The sequence below is a fragment of the Epinephelus fuscoguttatus genome, linkage group LG20 (assembly GCF_011397635.1).
Source record: "Epinephelus fuscoguttatus linkage group LG20, E.fuscoguttatus.final_Chr_v1".
In the NCBI taxonomy this organism is placed as follows: domain Eukaryota; kingdom Metazoa; phylum Chordata; class Actinopteri; order Perciformes; family Serranidae; genus Epinephelus; species Epinephelus fuscoguttatus.
The window spans coordinates 33,637,699-33,659,674 of record NC_064771.1 but is presented as its reverse complement, the minus strand read 5'-3'; the positions used below and the strand labels follow the sequence as shown (position 1 = coordinate 33,659,674).

Genomic DNA, 21,976 nt, shown 5'->3' with positions numbered 1-21,976 from the left:
ACAAACTACTTATTACTACTAGAATAAGAGGTGATAGAAATGACAAATTACAACGTTTTAATTTGGTTTTTGCAATGTATTTGTCATATAAGTGCGCATGTTTTATCCCAAAGACAATGACTTATTTTGTAGGCTGGACTAGCATTGTTGTCTCCCAACAACAATGAGGATTGCTGGTTCCCTCTAACAGTGCTACTCAAATATGTAATATATTTTAAAAAAGAAAAGAAAAATAAGCTCATCCATATAAAAACAAAAAAAAATTAGATTCTCAACAGAAAATAGTAGCCTAAAAGCTTAAAATAAAACATAAATAAGATATAAGATAGAATCAGAATTAAAATCACAATTAATGCCCAAGTATGTGTACACATATAAGCCTATGTGGGCTCTTCTTGGATTGCTCTTAAGTAGGCTAAATAAAAATAACAGATGGACAACAATACTGGACAAATAGATATTGTGTAAGTATGTGGGGAAAGGAGTTTATATTGATATTATATGTTAATGTATAAAACGCAGCAATGACCAACGTTAAATAGAAAATAGAAAAAAAGTCAATATATAAGTCAAGTGTTATGTAATTTGAAAAAATATAAGAAAAAAGCTCATACACACAGGAATAAACAGATAGTTTCTCTGTATTATGCAATCAAATGACAAATATTATTTAATATGTACATTTTTTCACCGCATGCATGATCAGAATTTTGATTTCAGATAAACATTTTTTAATTTTCTTTAATAATTACCTTCTTTTAACAGAATACATGATCTCTGCTGCAAGGTGCACCTGTGGATCATCTGGGAGATGTATCTTTTCTCATCGGTGAGCCAACAACCAATCAGAGACGACACCGCTCACACCCCGTTGCTTGTGATTGGCTGATGGCTGAAAGGGGCCGTTCCATCTGAACAGGCAGGGCGCGCGTGTGCCTCGAGTTCATTCATGTTTACATTTGTAGGTTACGTCTCCTCCGTGCCTCGAGCCAAGAACACAACAACACGACTCGACAACAACAACAACGACGACAGAACACAACGCTGCTCGGTTGTTGGGACTCACCGGAACAAGAGGACACACTTTCCTCTAACGGTAAAGTCACGTTAATGACGTGTTTAGTCGTTTAAAAGTTGATTTTTGAAGTCTGTCGCTAGCCGGTAGTTAGCATGACATCGCTCCGGGAGAAGTCAGCATTGCGTTGCCATGGCAACAGCATGGCACCTATAGTTAGCGTATGGCTAGCTATACGTTAGCTGCGGGGTTTAGCTTGGTTTTGTGTGAAGATACTGACAAACTGAAGCGTTAAACAGCGTCTTTTATTATTAATAAGTGTCCGTTGATGAGTGAAAATAAATTTCAGACATGTTTTACGTTTTAATTCTGCTCCTGAATGTTTTAAACGTGAAAGTCTTTAAGCTAAAGTGCTGTTTTTTATAATTACCAGACACTTTGAGATGTTTTAAAGTCCTATTAATGAGCTGTGGTGGAAGGAGTATTCAAGAGCCTGTACTCAAGTAAAAGTAGCTATACTAAAATGTAAAATTCTCAGTTAAAGTAAAGGCTCTGCCTTTAAAAACGCTACTTACTCAGTAAAAGTACAGCAGTGTTATCAGCTTATTCTACTTTAAGTATTAAAAGTTCCCACAAGGCAGATCCAGCCCTGTGAGATTTTGTCTATATTATTATGTGATATTATCATATTACTGGATTATTAACACTGGTACATTAATACATTTTTATACTTTATCAAGGTGTAGCTTTTTTTTAATAAATTGATGGGTTATAAAATAATCTGAAAAGCTACTAGTAACTTTAGCTGCCAAATAGGTAAAAGTAGAAGTATAAAATGGCATGAAATAGAAATACCCAAGTTAATTTTGAGGTACTTCTACTTAAGTATAGTTCCTGCTGTATGTACTTACTTTCCACCACTACTTGTGAGCAAACTTAATTTAATTTTCTTTGATAAATCAGTGTGCTGCTGTACAAATGTGCATTTTTACCGTGTTATGTGAGTAGTAAATACATCTGACTGACCTGATGAAGAGTTTAAGCTGTGCAGTATTACCACTGCATGTGACTTTATCATCCTGTATAACTGTTATTAAAAAAAACTGGATAACAGCTGTGAAAATACTGTAAATGTGACTCTATCTGAACACTAAAGATATGGTGACACATTGTGATAGCTGTAATAGCAGAAACATGGAGGCCAGAGGTGTCTAGATTACTGTCTGTGGTGCCATTGTCAAAGCGTCTAAGGGGTCATAGATTTCAGTGCAACACCTGTGACATTAACCAGCTGCAGAAACTGTACCGCTACAGATCTAAATTGTTATATATTCTAATTGTTTTATGATAAAGCTAATGTTATCTGGTTCACCCACTGCGACTGTATTGAAATCAGTTTATATCAGTTAGATTCATTTTAGTTTTCTCCTTGGTACATTTCATTCAGAGGGCGCTCCTTTTAAAAATGATGAAGATATCATAATTTTATTTTAGTTTGGCTGTGAGCCATTGGGCTCATACTGTATGGCCAACTGTGAGTGCCATTTGTAGCTACACATTATCCTCACCTACTTACTCATCAAAAGCTCACCTTTCATGAAGTCATTGTGTTTATCATTCTGATTTCTTGGCAAGACTTTAGGTACAATCTGTACCCGATCATGTTGCCTAATTAATGTTATTGATGTGGCCTGAGCTGGCTTGAGCATGTTTGATACCAGTTGCACGACAAATTAGAAAATGGTGCACAAAACTTAATGATCTTAATGATTAATGATCTTGTAGAACAGGATTTGAAAACTAATCAGTTTGCATATTCAATTCACAAAGCTGTATTTCTTTACACGCAAAACTAAATTACAAAAATTGGTTGTTTGTCATTGCCTTTTAACAATACACCTCGGACCATCTATTTCTATGCGTGAGAGAAAAGAGTGCACAAACTTCTCCTACCTGCATTTAATATGTCTATAAAAACACACCAGTGTCACATTAAATGATAATTGCCCTGCTCTGTAATTGTATGAGAGCTCATGTTGCCCATCTCTCTGTCTCTCTCTCACACACACACACACACACACACACTTTAAATACCTGCAAGTACACACACAGTCAGGACTTGTCAATTTAATCAGTGCTGGAGGCTTAGCAGATGAGAAAGACTAACTTAATCAAGAAATAGTTTCAGCACATGACTGTAGCCACGCCATGATTTTGTCATTTTGTGTTCTTCCACTTCCTTATCATCCGGTCTTGTTTTATCTGACTGATACCTGGTCAGCTGTGATGACAATTGGGAAACACAAGCTACAGCGTCCTGTTTGTCTACTTTCTATTCTTCACTGACCAACGTTTCCCCTTCTGCATGCTCTCCATTTTTAATGTCTTCAGTCGAAGGCTAAGCTTCAACTGAAGGTTCTCTGTTTCAACATGGCCAACAAGATGGATGTCCAACCTGTTCACTTACACCACACACCACCATGCCGCTTTTCAGCACAGATTTAAATTTAACAACTCGGGGCGTTGAAAAACACATCTCCTATTTCAGTGAACAAATATCAGGGATTATCCCTCTCCTCTTGCTCCCTGCTGAGGGCTCCTGCTCATTTTCTCTCCATCATGTCGGGAGGGATCAGGTGTTTGTCCCCACAGTTTCTAATTGGTCACCAGATCCACCGCTGGGCCCGTTGCTTGAGTGTGTAAGACAATCTGAACCAAGCCATCCTTGTGATGATATGAATCTACTCTGTTTTCTTTCAAAGAATCCAGAGGCAGACGAAGTTGAGATGCGGCTCATTGGTTTGTCTGCTGAGGAGTGTGACAGCGTCTTGAAGGGCTCTTGAAACAAAGCTTCGTGCATCAAAGACGTGTGGAGACGGCCGTACGGGGGAGACAGCATCTTCCAACACCTTTGTCCTCACAGATGTAGGCGTAACACTGCAGGTGAGTAAGAGACATTTCTGAGATGAAGACAGTGACAGCAAATAATGTTACGCAGTTGCCAATTTATAAAGGACAGATGAAGTGTTGCTTCTATTTGCTCACGTTCACTCCATTGATATAAATGAGGGCAGACTGAATATTAGATTATATTCAACAGCATCACAAGCAATAGCCTCCAAGATGACCACAAAGTTGATCCAACACTTTTTCAATATATATATTTAACCTTTATGAAGAGAGGATTTGTTTTACAGAGTTGTTGGATTTGAGTGCATCAGTTTTAGCTTAAGGTGTGTCTGTTAAACTGGCAACTGAGTGTGTTACATCATTGAAACCAGAGTGAATGCAAATGGTGCGGAAAGACTTGGCTGAATAATCAATTCGTTAATCAACAGAAAATCAGCTTACAGTGATTTTAATAATTTAATAACTCACTAAAAATTAGATAGCATTTGTGCACTGTTTCTTCTCAAACATGCGAAGCTTTGCTGCTTTTCTATTCATATTGTCACAGACAAAACACCTTTGGGTTTTTTGGACTGTTGTCAGACTAAATTGGGAGTTTTAAAACAAGACATTGGACTTCGGTAACAATTTTGTAGTTAGTTGCAGCATTCATTGTGAGTGTTTAAATGTGAAGGAGAGTGTTCTGTGCTAATTTGCAATTCTAAGTAGACAGTGACAATCTACATAGCAGCAAGAGCTAGATGTTTAAATTGCAGGTGTACTCCCTCTAAACAAATGACCTGGATTGGTGTGTTTTGCTGCAGTCTGTTAGTTTTGATAGGAAGGTAGACAATAGTAAGTGCCAGTGTGGCGTGCCAAGGTGTTGCCTGAATATTGAATGATCTGTAGTTCTTGGTTGAGGACAAATATTACAGAGGTGTTGTCATGTACCTGTTGTTGTTGCATGCTGGGGGAGAGCCTTGGAGAAATCCTTTGCGGGGTTGTAACTGTATCCGGGCTGAGGTCAGCGGGGCGTCTCGGCCCAGTGTAAAGCTCACAGTTCAGGGCCAGGATTATCCAGATCATTGGATCAGAATACTGTTACCTAGCACCATAACCTCCCACAGTGTACCTGGGATGTCCCTCCTTACTGCCACCCCCCCCCTCAGCATTCTGTCAGGATCATTACCAGGAATCAACTTGACCTCACCTTCAACCCTACAAGACACCAGATAGGAGGCAGAGGAGAACAGCTGAGACGCTGCCGTGACGATTGCTGGGGTCAGAGTGCAGATGGATAGAACAGAAGAAGAACACAGAAGTGGAACCAGAGATGGTTCAGAAAGAAGTAAACTTACTTTAGTTTATTCCTATAAACTTTATTTGTTAGCCATGCTGGAGGCAGCACTCTATGGAAGGAAGTGACGATCACTTGGTCCATCGCTTTGGTCTGGACTGAAACATCTCAACAACTGGATGGATTGTCATGAATTGCTTTTACAGACATTTATGGATGCCAGAGGATGAATCCCCATGATTTTAATGATCCTTTCAAGCTTTTAAAAAACAGGATGGATTACCATGAAAGTTGGTACAAACATGCCCTTTCCCCTCAGCATGAATTGTGGTGAAGCTTAAACTTTTCCTCTAACGCCGTCTTCAGGGTCAAAATTTCACTCTATCCAAACCCCAGTTTCCCATCAGCCTCAGCTATGTTTTGTGTTAAGTGCTAATTAGCATTAATTAGCATGCTAACATGGTACACTAAGATGGTGAACATACATTTTGAGCATGTTAGCATGCTGACCTGATCATTTAGCTCAAGTGCAGTCTCACAAGAGCAAGGCTGCAGACTCTTAAACGTGTACTAAGCAGGAATTGTCGGCTACTGTTTGTAAACATTATCACCAGCAAAAGTGAAAGCCACTTTATAATATTGGCATCTTTCAGCACTGTGTCTTTGATTTTTGTAACTTCCTCTTGGATGCCTGCTGCTTACGATCAGACACATGGTTGCTATAAAACTTTTTAAAGTCCTGACATCACCTGTGCACTGCCCACACACAGCAAATGAAGAAGAAAATAAGAGCATATAGGCAGAAGGCAAAGTCTCTGCAAATAAATACACCACCACACTTCTAGTGGGTCCTAAGTGATTACTTTAGTTTGAGTCTTTACATTGTTTATAGGAAGAGTTTACTTCTCTAGCAGTTAGTATACAAATAATTTACATACTTTACCCTGCTAACAGGAAATGACACAGTATGTGACTCTGGAATGACACAAATAGAAAGGAAACTGTCTTTGTTTAACATTGGTTACTTATTTTTATTTAACAAGATCTCTCTGGAGCTGTTTCAACACCATCCACAATTTATTTACAATTCTTTCCAGCTGTGAACACCTGCTCCATTTCATTTGAGTGTTGCATTGTGGGGGAATACTGCACAAGAACATGAATGTGCACCTCACTCATGATAGAAGGAATGTGACAGTCTCTTTAGTGTCGTTGCATTTTCAAAAAGCTTTTACTGTAGACAGTAAACAGTGTCAGAAAAAGGGAAACAATTTGGGATGTTGCATGAGTCGTGTTAAAAGTGATACTAGGTTATGAAACACCAAAGACACATGTTGTACTGTATTTAGCTAACCTGACTCGAGGACCATCATCTTGTTAATTAGTGGTGACCAAAAAGGTGATCATGAGAACCTTCCTACTGTGAAATTGTGGCTGGACAGAGTTCAACAGAGTTAAATGACAAATGGGTAAAGTGGACGCTTGTAAGACTCATCACAGGGACATAAAAACCTGAAGACTCACATATTTTAAGTCATATCACTGTATTGTTGACCTCACTCTACTTTTTGGTGTTCCAGATAGTGAAATTAAAGTTGTGGTTGAAGTCCTCCTTGTTATCGTCACCCTATTGCTCACTATTGTATTCGTCCTGCCACAATAACTCTTGAATGCCAGCGTCTGACAATGTGCCGACAGCCAGAGCACTCACCTGATGAGAGAAATGGAAACGGAAACATGAGTCCGTGCGCGCACTCACAGCATGTACTTGGTTCTGTTTGATTGAATTTCATTGTGAAGCCGCACAGCCCGTCCCATTACAAACATACCATGTCAATGAGTGTCAAAAATAGAAGAGGGCTAATTTGTGTGTGCGTGTGTGTAGACAGTCACAAGCTTTTTTGTATTTGCTCACAGTCAGATGAACTCATTTGTTATTGTTTGTGCTCACCCCAGGATGGGTCTACCTGTGGACAGCCCAGACAAAAATGAAGATGCACATAAATCTGAGCAGCAGGGAGAAGGAGAGGGCGGCGAAAGCCAAACTGAAGCCTGCACCAGCACCCCGCCGCCCATCAACAACAAGAAGAAAAGGAAAGGCAAAAAGAGGTACTTTACTGCTGGATCTCCTCCATTTGTACTTCCACAGTTATGTCCCATCGCAGGTACATTACCTCTGAGCACTCTGACAGTTATGATTTTGCAACTTGTCCTGGAGGCTCTTAACTTTTTGTGTTCTCGTTTGTCGTCATCATTTGGGGAAAGGAATCTGAGTGTAATGAGGCATTTGTAGGACCTTGCAGCAAAGCAGATGTCTGTCCCTCTGTCTGTCTCTCTTCTCTTCCAGATGACTGTGGATCAACCTCACCAACTGCAAATATGAAAGTGGTACGTTTGGGCCAAAGATGTCTAAATCACAAATATATATCCACATTATGCCACACCATCACAGCTGTTCATGTTTCACAAACACTGAAGTTGTGTAGCGTGAATTCCTGGAGCGAAACAGAGACTGTGTTGGAAGATGGGAAGCACTAGATATACTACATGGCCAACAGTGAGCCTATTTCATGGTTTGGGGTTGGCTCCCTCATACAAGTCAAAAGAAATTTTAATGCTGCAGCGTACAATTGTATTTTTGAACAGTTTGTGAACTTTGCGGCCCCTCATTCATTTATTCATTTTCTGTCACCGCTTATTCTATGAGGGGTCGCTGGGGGCAGGAGCCTATCCCAGCTGACACTGGGCGTGAGGCGGGGTTCACCCTGGACAGGTCACCAGACTATCACAGGGCAGACACATAGAGACAGACAACCATTCACACTCACATTCATACCTATGGACAATTTAGAGTCACCAATTAACCTGCATGTCTTTGGACTGTGGGAGGAAGCTGGAGCACCTGGAGGAAACCCATGCTGACACAGGGAGAACATGCAAACTCCACACAGAAGGGCTCCCACACCCCAGGGTTTGAACCCTCTTACTGTGAGACGATAATGCTAACCACTCTTTCAGCATGCTGCCGTCGTGTGTGTTGGCCCCTTTCCTGTTTAAACATAACAGTGCCCTTGTGTAGGAAGCCAGCTCCATAAAGAATTGGTTTTCCCAGTTTGACATGCAGGAATTTGACTGGCCTGCCCAGAGCCCTCATCTGGGGCCGTATTCACAAACATTCTAAGAATACTCCCAACTTAGCGTAAAAATTTCTAGGGACCTTAGTGACAAGGTGTGGTTGACCCCTTTGCTACGTGTGACACATTCTTTTAAAAGCTGTGATTGGTTGATTAAAAAAGGGGTTGACACCCAGTGGAAATGAAATGAACTGTGTCACAATACAAGACCGTGAAAGTGCTGTAATTGTTAGTGTGATCACTCTGCTGATGGAAGGCTGAGACAGACCCAAGTCATCACTGCTGCACTGTTGTGTTTTGCTAAATATCGTAGTGTTGTGAGCACTCTGTGGGGGCTGTGGCTCAGGAGATAAAGCAGGTTGTTTGCTAATCAGAAGAATGGCAGTTTGATCCTTGGATTCTCCAGTCCACATGTCAAAGTATCCTTGGGCAAGATACTTAACCCCAAATTGCTCCCAGTGGCTGTTGTGAGTGTGTACAAGCTGGCACCTTAAATGGCAGCCTCTGCCACCAGTGTGTGAGTGTGTGTGTGAATGGGTGAATATGACGTAGTGTTAAAGTGCTTTGAGTGGTCGGAAGACTAGAAAGGTGCTAAACAAGTGCATTACCCCTGCTCAACCTAATCTGGAGCATTTTATTATCTCACTGTCAGTCAGCATTTGGAGAATATTTTTCCTGCCTGTTTGGCTTTCCACCAGTTTCGTCTCTGCTTAAGAAACTCTTAGGTTTCTTTGAAGTCCTCTTCCCTACTCCTAATGGTTTTTCACCTGAGGAGCTCTCTTCAAGGCACTCTAAGTCTTCATAGGCTTGAAAAGTTTTTGTCACATACAGCAAACATCTCCTCACGATCCGCTAGCTACATGTCCTCTGAATATGCTGTGAAAAAGTCTCTGTAGGCAGCCCAGGCTCTGCATATGGCAACAAAAACACTTCACTTCTGTTTACTTTCAACAATGTTATCAAACACAAGAGAGCTAGCTCGCCTTTTAGCCTCATTGCAGCCTGTAGCTCTAACTGCCTCTCTGGGCACCGCGTTCATGTGTGTGTGCTTGCTTTCGCTGGTCTTGCGCTGGCTGGTTGGTGCAGCCTGGATCCAGATGTTTTTGTTGCCATTTACGGAGCCTGGGCTGCCTACAGAGACCGGACTTTTTCACAGCATATTCAGAGGACATGTAGCTAGCAGATTGTGAGGAGATGTTTGCTGTATGTGACAAAAACTTATCAAGCTTAGGAAGACTTAGAGAGCCTTTAAGGGCTGAGATGCTTTGTGAATAGATTTTATGTTTACCAGGATCCAGTCTTGACTTTAAGGGGAGAATATTCTCAGAAGTTTGTCACTAGGAGCGTCTCTTTGTACCAGGAAGCTTTGTGAATACAGCTTGTGATCACCCTATGGAGCAGACCCCTGCAGCCAGGCTCAATATGGGCTGGACAGACTGCAACCAAAGAGTGGAGGCTGTTAGAGCACCAGATTTATGTTTTATGTTTTTTTGGAATGAGACACTGAACAATCACATATGGGTGTACTTTTTGGGTGTCCATATACTCTTGGCCATGGAGTGTATTTTTAATGTATTTTATCTATCGTTACATGATTTATGGTTAATCCTACAGAAGTATAATGCATTCACTAGAGAAAAAAAATCAAAATTAACAAGATTATTATCTCACAATTATGAGAAAAGAGTTCATGGAAAAAATAATCTGCTCTTGTTTTTCTGAATTAATGAGATGACAGCCTTGTTGAGAGCAGAATTTCTTTTCTCAAGTGAATGCATTATGCTTCCGTATAATCTGTGACTCCTAGATCAGTCCTTGCAAAGTTTAACAGACACATGTACGGAAGCGTATTGCATTCACTTGACAAATAAAGAAAAATCTGTTTTATTGAGTCATTTTTTCTGTTTTTTTGGAGTATTTTTTTTTTTTATTTTTCTGTTTTTCGTGGTAATTTTTTTTCTGTTTTTCTGAGTATTTTTTTCTGAGTTAAGAGAGCAATAGAACAACAGACGCTTTCATTCCTTTCTTGAGAGCTCGATACAATGGAAGCAAACATGACCCGCTTGTTTAGTTTAATCCAGTTTTACTTTGTTTTGGGTTTGAGACACTGGGAGATACTCTTGTCTTTAAGTCATATAGATGGTGTTTTCATTAGTTTGTTGACTTTATGCAGGCACTGGTCACTTGTAGGTGCCAGGTGGGAGCTTCTTGCGAGATTTTGAAGTATCTGGTCTCCTCGTTCAGGAAAAAAAAATACCACGAAAACAGAAAAAAATTACTCAGAAAAACAGAAAATATTACACCAAAAAACAGAAAATAAATGAATTACTCCGAAAAACAGAAAAAATTACTCAGGAAAACAGGGCTTTTTTTATTTGTCAAGTCAGTGCAATACAGGGAAAGCACACTTACATTGTTTTTTTTTCACAGTGCGGCGTGCTGCTCGCAGATACGGTCTCAGAGAGGCATTTGAGGGCGACGACTGGACGCTGTTCTGGACGGACTGCTCTGTGTCTTTAGACCGTGTTAAGGACATGAAGCGTTACCAGGTATTCCACTAGATTTACTCACACTAACTCCCACATCACTGCACTCATCACTGAGGACTAATTAAACTGAATTCAATTGTATGAATTAAGCTGAAGATAACTCAGCTGGGAGCAGTCATCCTGCTCTGTCAAATTTTAATATCCCAACATGTAATTTAAATTCTTCTGCATGATATGGCCATGAAATGATGAGAAATACTGATTTCCACAGAGATTATGAGATTGTGTCATTTCCTTATTGCTCATAACAGCTTTTCAGATCAAGCAATTAATTTGTAACCTACTTGTGTAATTTAGAGCAGGAAGTATTCAGCACCAGTATCTCTCTGAATGAATAAAGTGGATCTGTTTACTTTGTAATATCTCCCTCAGACTGTGTAAATCTTGCACATAAAATACCTCATAAAACCTCTCACATGCCAGCTGAACACTTCCGCTGTAAACACACTTGTGTGTGTCTCTTTTGTCTTTGCAGAAAATTAACCATTTCCCAGGGATGAGTGAGATCTGCCGCAAAGACTTGCTGGCAAGAAACATGAACCGTATGTTGAAGCTTTTCCCCAAAGACTACAACATCTTCCCCAGAACGTGGTGCCTTCCTGCAGAGTCAGTTTGCACTGTTCAATGTGATTTTACTCTCCTATCTTGTTTCTCTCTGCGTGTCTTAACATACTAACTCCTTACCTGGTTACATGTTGCAGTTACAGTGACTTCCAAGCTTACACCAGGGCCAAAAAAAGCAAGACGTACATATGTAAGCCAGACACCGGTTGCCAAGGCAAAGGCATCATCATCACCAAGTCAAGTAAAGACATTCAACCTGGAGAACATATGATCTGCCAGGTTTACGTCTCCAAGGTGAGAGTCTGTTCAACAACACATACACACAGAAAGAAACACACACACAGGTTGATGTTTAAACATGTTTTGTATTCCCTCCTCAGCCTTTTATAATCGACGGTTACAAGTTTGACTTGCGAATCTACGTGTTGGTGACGTCATGTGACCCATTCAGCATATTCATGTTCAAGGAGGGACTGGCTCGCTTCTGCACCACAAAGTACAGCGAACCAACACACGGCAACGTGGTGAGAAATGTTTGAGTCTGGTGATATTCTATACTGACAAATGTTGTGTGCTCATCAAAGCCTGATATACAATATTTTTTTCCTCTGTGCTATTGTTGTCTGAAAGCTATTAAAGGGACAGTTCACCACAAAATCAAAAACCCATATTTTTCCTTTTACCTGCAGTGCTATTTATCTGTTCAATTATTTATTATCTTTTTTTATTTTCTATTTATCAATCTGTATATTTCTCTCTCGTATGTGATGTCTCTCATGTCAGGATGATGTGTGCATGCATCTCACCAATTACTCCATCAACAAGAACAGTGAGAACTTTGTCCGTGATGAGGACACAGGCAGCAAACGGTAAACACATAGACAACATGCTTGTTGTGTCATAGCACTAATACTACTTATAATACTGTATATTTATTGCATGTTTGTTGTTTACTGTCTCACAGAAAGCTGTCCACCCTGAACAAGCTCCTGGAGTCCATCAGCTGCAACACAGACAAGATGTGGAATGACATTGAGGACGTCATCATAAAGACTCTGATCTCTGCTCATCCAATCCTCAAGCATAACTACCACACGTGCTTCCCCAACCACACCACCGGCAGCGCCTGCTTCGAGATCCTGGGCTTCGATGTACTGCTGGATCACCGGCTCAGACCCTGGGTGCTGGAGGTGAGAGACCATGACTCCTCTGTTTAATATATCAACCATAAATATGCAGATTAACTGTTGTCATCTTCAGGTTCTCAGAAGTGTCAAGTGTCAATCCAATTTTACCCTTTTTGTCCTATAGCAAGCTCAGTTACTTCTCCTTGTGTTAACTTGTTTTTTCTCACATGCTTCAACGGTGAACAAGAAATGAAGAAAATTTGATGCATTCAAGTCATAATGTTCCATGTTTAATAACAGCAAAAGTATATCAAAACATTTACAAACTCGTACACAACAAATACAGAGTAATCCAAGTCTCATTTATCCAGTCATATGTTTAGTGATTCCCCAGACAGACAGCCCTTTCCAACAGGGAACTGAAACTGAAGTGAGACTTATCTCAGCTCTCCTCAGAGTCAGACTCCACTGACAAAAACAGTAATTTTACATCACTGAACAAGAGAGATGCTGGGCTACTACTGCCTCCATCAAACTGAAATACTCTTCATGTCTTCAGTGGAGGTAGATGTATTCAAATAACTGAATTACTCAGCTACAAGTAAACATACGTTATGCATTCAAAATTGCAGTATTATCAGCAAAGTGTAGTCAGAGTATCAGAAGTAAAAGTATTTGTCAGAAGTATTCGCTTGATGGCATGGAGCTAATTTTTGGTAAAATCTTAACCTGAAAAGTAACTAAATCTGTTAAATAAATGTAGTGGAGTATTTTCCTCCAAATTGTAGTTGAGTAGAGGTATAAATAGCATAAAATGAAAACACGTATGTAAAGTACAAGTACCTCTAACTTGTAGTTAAGCACAGAACTTACGTAAATGTCCTTAAGCAGGATTTATACTTCTGCATCGAATCGATGTGCACCTCCCCAGAAATGTCAATATGTCAATGACAATAAAGCCCCCCAAAATATATCATTTAAAGTCTTGTGTGTGATTTATCCTGGCTTCATATGAGTGGAGGACATCTCTGCTTGTCGCTAGGCTAATTTATACAATGTAAAATGCCATAGGCTTGTGCTAATAACGTTAGCATGTTGTATTTGTGGGGAAAATGTGTCCAGATAAAGACAAGTGTTTTGTCTGTGAATGCCGCGAGTTATAGTGAAGCTGATTTGTGTGCTTGTGTTTGACATTGTCTCTATTAAGCCATGTTTAATGTGTCTTTTAAATCAATTAAACTTAACAGCACCAAAACCCCACCGCTGACTGGTGTTTTAGAGGTGTAACTGCAGAGTGACACAGACACACCACTGCACAAGTATAAATGCTTACAACGTGTGCACAGGCTACGATGCAGGCTCTGCATAGAGCTAATGTACAAGTATAAATCTGCCTTTAGTTACATCCTACCACTGCATGTATTGTGCATCATTTTATACACATTTTCCTAAAATTCAGCCATATTTGGTATATTTTCAAACTGAAGGGTCTCCTCTAGAATTTAAAATAAATGTCCGTGGTATTGAACAAAATCTGGCTGCACAGCAGGAGTTTGTAATAAAGTTAAAGGAGTTAAAGAAATCCCTGATCCTGTTAGAAGTTTAGATCAATTAGTATATTTGTATTCCAGGTGAATCACTCCCCAAGTTTTACCACCGACTCGCAGCTGGACCGCGAGGTGAAGGATGCGCTGCTGTACGACACTCTGGTTCTCATCAACTTGGGCGCCTGCGACCGCCGCAAGATCACCAAAGAGGAGAGACGCAGGGTGAAGGAGAGGCTGCAGCAGAACAGCACCAGAGAGGCCAGGTACAGTTCTGTCAGATACAAATGGTGTGTTTCCTTTCCCAAGGTCATACACTTGTTCCTGTGTGTCTCCTGCAGACACATGCAGGTGACTGTTACTGCGTGTGTGTGTGTGTGTGTGTGTGTGTGTGTGTGTGCAGGTCAGAGGAGCTGCGTCAGTGCCAGGCAGCCACGGTGGAGCAGATGGAGAGGTACGAGGCCAAACACCTGGGAGGCTTCAAGAGGATCTACCCCAGAGAGGGAGGGGAGAAATACGACAAGTACTTCAAACACAGCAGCTCGCTCTTTCAGGAGACGGCAGCATCCAAGGCCAGAGAGGAGTGTGCCAGGTACCTGCAGCACGCTTTTAACATGCCCAGCACAGTTCAGTGAAGAGGCTTTTAGTGATGCACAGAGATTTCTTTCGGCATGGACTTCATGATGATGTCTATGCAGAAAAAGTAGGACAGTGGAAAGACAAGATAAAGGAGAGGGAGTTTGGTTCAGTTTGTGCATAAATGCTCAGTGTGTTTTCTCTTTTTCACTAATCGGTACCCATTTTGATAAATTGTTTATCATCTAAAGAGATAGTTAGATTGTTTTGAAGTGGGGTCCTGCATTCAAAATCTTACTTAATCAAAATATACTTGAAGTACTGAAAGTAAAAGTACTCATTGTGCAGTATGATCCATTTCTGAATATTATATTATATATTATTGGATTGTAATTTTCGATGCATTAATGTGTTGCAGCTGGTAAAGGTGGGGTTAATTGAATTACTTTATATACCGTTGGGTAGCTTGTGAATTTAGTCCAGGTATTGGTCTCATCTTATCGTAACTTATAATAAGACATCATAATTTGTTTGTTGATTATGTTTCATGTCGTTAATCTGAATCTGTAAAGTAATTAGATAAATGTAGCGGAGTATGACATGTTGGAAAATGGAAATACTCAAGTAAAGTACAAGTAACTCTGAACTGTACTTAAGTACGGTATTTAAGTAAATGTAGCTTACTGAGTTTGTTTCCTCCGCTGAGTCTGAGACATAGATGACAAAGGCTAATGGAGTCAATTAACAAAATTAATATACTTGAATGTACTTTGGTGGAGACTTGCTCTTACTTCTGTCATTTTTGAATAAAGATCATTTTTTAGTTTTTGTCAGTAGTCAAGATAACATTCAGGGGCTATATAACTTAAACCAGGCGTGTCCACAGTCTGGCCTGGGGGCCAATCGTGGCCCGCAGACTGATTTTAAATCTCTGATTTTAATCCCTCAAAATATACTTCATGTAGCCCACCACACGATATTCTTTAATCAAGCAAGATTGCTTTGCATTTTCTGTTCACCTTGTGATGGCAGGGTTTTTTTTGTTTTTTACTTCTTTTTTTTATTTTATTTTGAATATTAAAATTATCCAAACAAGACAAATACCATGAAACTGCACAAAAACAAAACAAAACCACTCCAAAACAATACAACAATTAAAACGAGAGCACAACAAAACATCACAAACATATAAAACGTAACAAAGACAAACAAATAAATAGAAAAATCTCATCATTCTTCTAGACTTGGCCTTAATGAATTCCATTTTTTATCACAATCATTCCTTGTTCCCTGTCTGTTAGCAATAATATCTTCCAACCTAAAATAATGTTTTAAGAGAAAAGTGGGAAGTGTCAGTCTTTCTTTTCCTTTGCTTTCAAAAATAAATCTCTTGCCTAACAAAATAACAGTGTTTACATTGCTAGGACATCTATTTCCCAGTTCACCAACTATTATTGTTTGAGGGCACATATTTAACATAATTGAGTGCAATGCCAGCCATTTCTTAATGTTTATCCAAAAGATTTACAAAAGCGACAATTTTCATCATCTTCCATATTCCAAATAAAAAGCGTTTTTCTTGTAGGCAATATTTTGTACAAAATTTTCAACTGAAAATATTGTGCTTTATTGTCTAGAATAGACTTATTAGTTAAATTATACACAAGTCCCATGGCAACAGGAACCAATGGGTTTCCATCAACAGGCGGTAAACAAGCAAACGACACAGCAACCAACACTTCCTGTTAGCAGACATGGCCACAGCAAAGCTTAAAGTCGACAGTGAGAAGCGCCACTTTCAGCAGCAGTGGAAAGCTGAATACTTTTTCACTGAAAGACAAAACATTTTTTCTCATTTGTATGTGATTTTGTTTTGTTTTTTTAAATCACCTCTGTAATGCTAGAACCAGGTATTTTCACATGATCATACCTCACACAGCCCACACCCAAAAAAGTTTGGACACCCCTGACTTAAACTATGCAAAGAAAATAAATAAATAAATAAATAAATACTCTACACCAGCACTTTACAAAAGCAAAGCAATATTACTTTACTTTAACCTCTCACTTTGTCCTTATTGTGCACCAGACTTTGCTCTTTGACCATTGATAGCCTATCAAACGTCTACTAATGTTTTATGGGGTGGAGGTTATTTATTAGGCTCTATGTGTTTTAATTTCTTCTTATGTGACTGTGATGCTGTGATTGTTGTCATGAGCACACTGAGGCAAATTCCTAACAACTAAGTTGCACAGCACTGAAGTACTGAAGCTTGAATCTTGAAGAAGAAATAAACATAAATATGCAAATAATGTAAATAAATCATTTTTAAAGAATGAGTAGATAAATAATTAAATACAGAAATGATAATAAGTCATAAGGGGTTTACAACAGTGGACTGTTATTCTTTTGTCATTATTAATCAGTTCAATTTTAATAACTAATTTTTGGGATTTGCTTCAGGATTGTAGAAGTGAGAAGAACACAAGAGAATTTTTAAAACAATAATTGCAGTAAAGATAGACATGCATTTGATGATCAAAAGGGGTTTAATAGGAGTAAATGTTTATCATTATTGTTATAAAATCCTTTGACTTAATGTCTTAGAAAGATGCTAAAGTTTCTGTGTGTATTTTTATGTTCAGGCAACAACTGCAGGAGCTGCGTCTGAAGCAGGAGCAGAAGGAGAGAGACCTGAAGGGAGGCCGGAGGAGAGACCTGCAGGGGGAGACGGCGGGGGAGAGGGTCAAACCACGACGAGGACCAGCACAACCCCCCAACTCAAACCCTGACTGTGACCTCCAGTCGGTGAGGCTCCATCATTACACATGCAGTGTCCACATGAAACCACAAGAGGGAGTCAAACAGCTTCAGTCTTATGACGAATGCTTCATATTCTGGCTGACCCCTTTGAGCAAATGGACTCTTGCCCAATTTAAATTAGCTAGAATAATATTCCTGCAGATAATTCTTATTGGACGTCTCTCATTTCAAATTCAAATATCTTTTATTGTCAAGACGGGAAAAACAAACAGTGTTATCAACGTTATCCAGTGACAGTAATTGCTAATATATTGTAAATGCATACATACACAGTAAGGCAATAAAAACAAATTGAATCAAATGTCTCTCTTTATTTTTCCGCAGCCGTGTCTGTCCAGTGTGTCGGTGGATCCTGTAGCCGCCGAAGTCCGAGTGGAGAAGCAGGAGGAGCAGCTGGAGCAGGAGACGGAGGAGAGGAAGGAAGAGGAGGAGGAGGAGGAGGAGACACACATGGAGGAGCAGGAGCGGGTCAACGCGCTGCTGCAGAGAAAGAAGCTACTGCAGGAGCTGGGAGTGGTGGACAAGATCCAGCAGCTGCTGCAGGGCCGAGCAGACGGAGGGGGAGTCCTGCAGGAGGCCAAGGACGCCTGCACCCAGCAGCAGAGTCATCAGCCTCATCACAGACAACAGCAGGTGAAGGTGAGACCCAAATAATACAGGTACTGTGTTCCCCTTCAGTGTGTCATAAACTGCCAACATGACAACACCAATACCTTGGAGAGTTTGTGGAAAATAAGTGCAAGTGTGGTTTCAATTTTCACTCATTTGTTGTCAGTTAAACGATAATACTTTTGCTTACGTCATCCTCCAGTCACTGCACCTGTTTTTCTTTTTATTTCAGCTGGAGTCTTTGACACAGTTTCCCCAGCGGACAAAGCAGCAGCAGCAATGCACTCAGATGTCACGGCAGGTAGAGACAACACATGACAACACTGATTTAATTAAAATAATCCAAAAATTCTGAAGCCAAGACATTAGGGATGCAAGATGCCCTGGCCCTTTAAGAAATAATACAAAAATATTTTACTCTGATTTATTTACTTCAAAAATGTCCCGAAGGTGCGAAAAAAACCCCAAAAACAAAACATTTTTTTCTAACCATTTTGCATTTTCACACTGTAGCTATGGCTGCAGCGTATTTGTCAATATACTAAATGTTAAAAATTGTGAAAATAACACCATTTATTTATTTTTTCTGAGCCCATGGTTTGCTTTTTTGACCCACCAAAACCTAGAAACATTTAATTTCCTGTCATGTAAGACAAAGACAATGAGCAAAATCTCACATTTGAGGAGCTGAAATTGAGCTGAGTATTTGCTTGGAAAATGACCGAAACAATTACTTGATTATCAAACCAGTTGCTGGCTAATTGTCTTTCAGATAACTTATTGATTAATCAACTAATCAGACTTATATTGTTCGAGTTTTGCACAGGATTATGTGTGATAGAAATTCTTTCAAATAAATATTGTATTAAAAGGCCATGCGATTTTACACAACTGTTGGTTTTAACTAGAAATCAAAAGTATTCAGATGTAAATCCACATTTATAGTTCATTTTAAATGTTAATCCTAATTTAAAAATAAACAGGGGTTTTGCAGACCGGCCCCAGAACTGCTGCAGCACTCACATCATCATATTAAGAATGCAGACTTATTAACAGTTGAGATTTCGGGTCGTTGTCAGCGATTATATAACACTCAGGCTGCTCCTCACAGGAGAGGGCCTGGTGGTGAATGTCACTGATAATTTTCAGCACTAATGAAACATCATCAGGAAGTGGGAATAAAATGACATAATAATATCTGCGCTGTATCGCAGCACATCCACTCCCACACGACTCAGCAGTGCCTGCTCAGGCCCACCATGGACCAGAGGAGCCTGAACGAGTCGGAGCCAGCGAGCCACAGCAGAGCTGCAGACATACGCAGGACCATCAGCGCCCAGCAGATACACTGGCCAGGTAAACAACACGTCTCTGCACGACACGACCTCAACACAGCAGCTAAAGGCAGGTATTTCTTTTTTTTTTTTAATCTCTTGGTTGTTTCTTCTTTTGCAAACAGTATTTCAAGCTGCTTTTTTCTCAGCTGTACATTCAGTATTTATATTTCCCTGTTTGTTGTAGGCTATATTTTGTTTATATATTACAAAAAAAAACTGCCTGATGCAGGTTAGGGCTGCAACTAATGTTTATTTTAATTTTTAATTAATCTGTTGATTATTTTCTCAATTAATCAATAAGTTGTTTGTCTATAAAATGTCAGAAAATGGTAAATAATGAAGTGCAGTGTCTGGCTTTGTCCACAACCCAAAGATGTTCAGTTTACTGTAGAGGAGGAGGACAGAAATGTGTGAAAATAAAAAATAATATTCACATTTAAGAAGCTAAAGTCAGAGATTTAAAAAAAAAAAAAAATCTTAAAAAAAATATTCAAATTGATTAATCAATTATCACATTAGTTGACGATTAATTTAATAGCAGAAAATGAAAAATAAGTAAGAAAACAGCCTTTGATACTCTCAGTTTGACTTCTTTATTGTGTCCATCATGTGCATTACACAAATATTAATAACATTCAACTTCAATAATTAGTTTTTACTCCTAATTTAAATGTATTTATTATTATTGCACTGCTTTGTCTTGTTTTATGTGAATTTTAAAATCACAAAGGAAGCTTCCACAAAGCCACATTATCAAACACACAATTAAAAGCACTTTTAGGTATGAGTCAACATTAAGATTGTTCATATTGTTGGCAGTGTTTTGTATTTTGGGTATCTGTTTGCACTGTGACTGCTGCACAACAGTTTCCCTCTGAAATAAAGTTTTATCTCATCTTATAAGAACAACAGGAAACAGATTGTTGTCCATTTATTCACAGTTATATTTCAGATGTTGCGTCTCTGTTTCCTCACCAGTCGGAGGCTCTCTGGCTCTCAGGCAGGACACCCGGAGCAGCTCCTACACCGACACCCGTCCCCGTCCCAGCATCCCCATCATCCACCACGTCCCAAAAGGAGGCCCGCGCTGCGCCTACGCGTCCCACGACCCCGCAGCCCTGCAGAGCCTGCTCGTCGTCGCCACTTGCCCGCCCCAGGTCAGGAGGCCTGGCTTCTCTCACATCGTCCACAACTCCTCCCGCAGAGCCCCCCAGCAGCACGGTAAAGGCCAGTGAGGAGCGGGACCACCACGCAGGATTAAAACCACAGTAGACACACACACGGGACCTGAGGAGACCTGGAGGTAGAGAGGCTTTAAAACTGTGAAAATACAAAAACACACTGTGCCTTCGATGAGCATCTCATGGTTGTACATAGATTTTATATCTGGACTCCTGCAGTTTACTCTGCCTGCCACTATATAACCTCCAGCACTGAAACGTTATGGCTTTTTAACTTTTTCTACCCACTGTGTGTGCTCACATATGTGTTACATTCTGCTCTGGGGATGAATCATCTCAAACAAACCTCACCTACAGTGCCAAAATAAAAGCAGACGAGCCTGGTTTAACACCATACAGCATGTGTGATGCAGATACAATAATAATAATAATAACAATAGTCTTTATTGTCCACAAATGTGGGAATTTGCTTTCAGCCTCACAGGTTGGTCCAAACACTTTATAATAAATCACAATACATGCAATAAAACACACAATATGCACAGTACGGACAGCAGGAAGGGGTAAGGCTCCAGTGTGAACTGTGTTTATGGTGTTGGCAAAGTTACTGCATTTGGTTTTAAAAATATGAAGTTGATATGAGCTGATATTTGCTCAGTGATGCCAAGTGAATATTAGATTAGTATTAATAAGGATTCAAACTTATTTGAAGATAAACTGAGGGATTAAATTAGATTAAGGCCTTCTGCTTCTTTTCTGAAGGAAATTTGTGCACTCAAGTATTTTTTGTTTTTACACCAATGGTCAATAAATTATGTCTTTTTTTATGTGATTTAGTTTCATCATCTTGAATTTTTTTTCATTAGTTTCCCAAGAAAAATGATTTTAGTACAATTAGTATTTCTATTTTTTTAATATATGATTTTATTATTATTTTATGAATACAATTATAAAAAATCTTTAATTTTTTTATTATTTTGTTTTTACATAGTTCATTTTTGCGGCAAAGTTATTAATTAATTATCGCATATAAGTTCGCAGTTGTCTGTGTGGCTTCTTCTTAAAGCTTTTCACTGAGAGTTTAAAGAGGCCATAAAGTTTTACAGCATCTCTGCATCCGGTTTCTTTGTGTTGGTCGCAGACTAAAGACAGAAAGAGACAAAAAAGACGGAATTCTCTAAAACAACAGAAGCCGGGTGATTTTAACAGCTCAGAAAATAGTTGTGTGCAGCGTTACTGTGCAGAAATATATTATGATTATTACTGGAGTCGTGCAAGAGACCGAGAAGGAGCTGTAAATGTGTAATCAGGCGCCCAAAGCTTATAAAAC

At 39.5% G+C, this 21,976-nt stretch overlaps 1 protein-coding gene across 3 annotated transcripts; it reads left to right on the top strand.

Moving 5' to 3' along the window:
* Positions 1-944: 944 nt before the first annotated feature.
* ttll6 (tubulin tyrosine ligase-like family, member 6) lies at positions 945-20,700 on the top strand. 3 transcript variants are annotated; one of them, XM_049564396.1, is made up of 17 exons: positions 945-1,096; positions 3,778-3,958; positions 7,158-7,310; positions 7,552-7,589; positions 10,766-10,884; positions 11,360-11,490; positions 11,586-11,742; positions 11,829-11,972; positions 12,232-12,317; positions 12,413-12,638; positions 14,207-14,385; positions 14,523-14,711; positions 17,342-17,504; positions 17,844-18,158; positions 18,361-18,429; positions 19,343-19,484; positions 20,444-20,700. In XM_049564396.1, the coding sequence occupies exons 3-17, from the start codon at positions 7,159-7,161 to the stop codon at positions 20,698-20,700; spliced, it is 2,367 nt and encodes a 788-aa protein (XP_049420353.1). In that variant the 5' UTR covers positions 945-1,096; positions 3,778-3,958; position 7,158. The 3 variants fall into 3 exon arrangements, with proteins under 3 accessions (XP_049420353.1, XP_049420354.1, XP_049420355.1); XM_049564397.1 differs by lacking the exon at positions 7,552-7,589; XM_049564398.1 differs by lacking the exons at positions 945-1,096; positions 3,778-3,958 and having other exon boundaries at positions 7,180-7,310; positions 7,549-7,589.
* Positions 20,701-21,976: the final 1,276 nt, after the last annotated feature.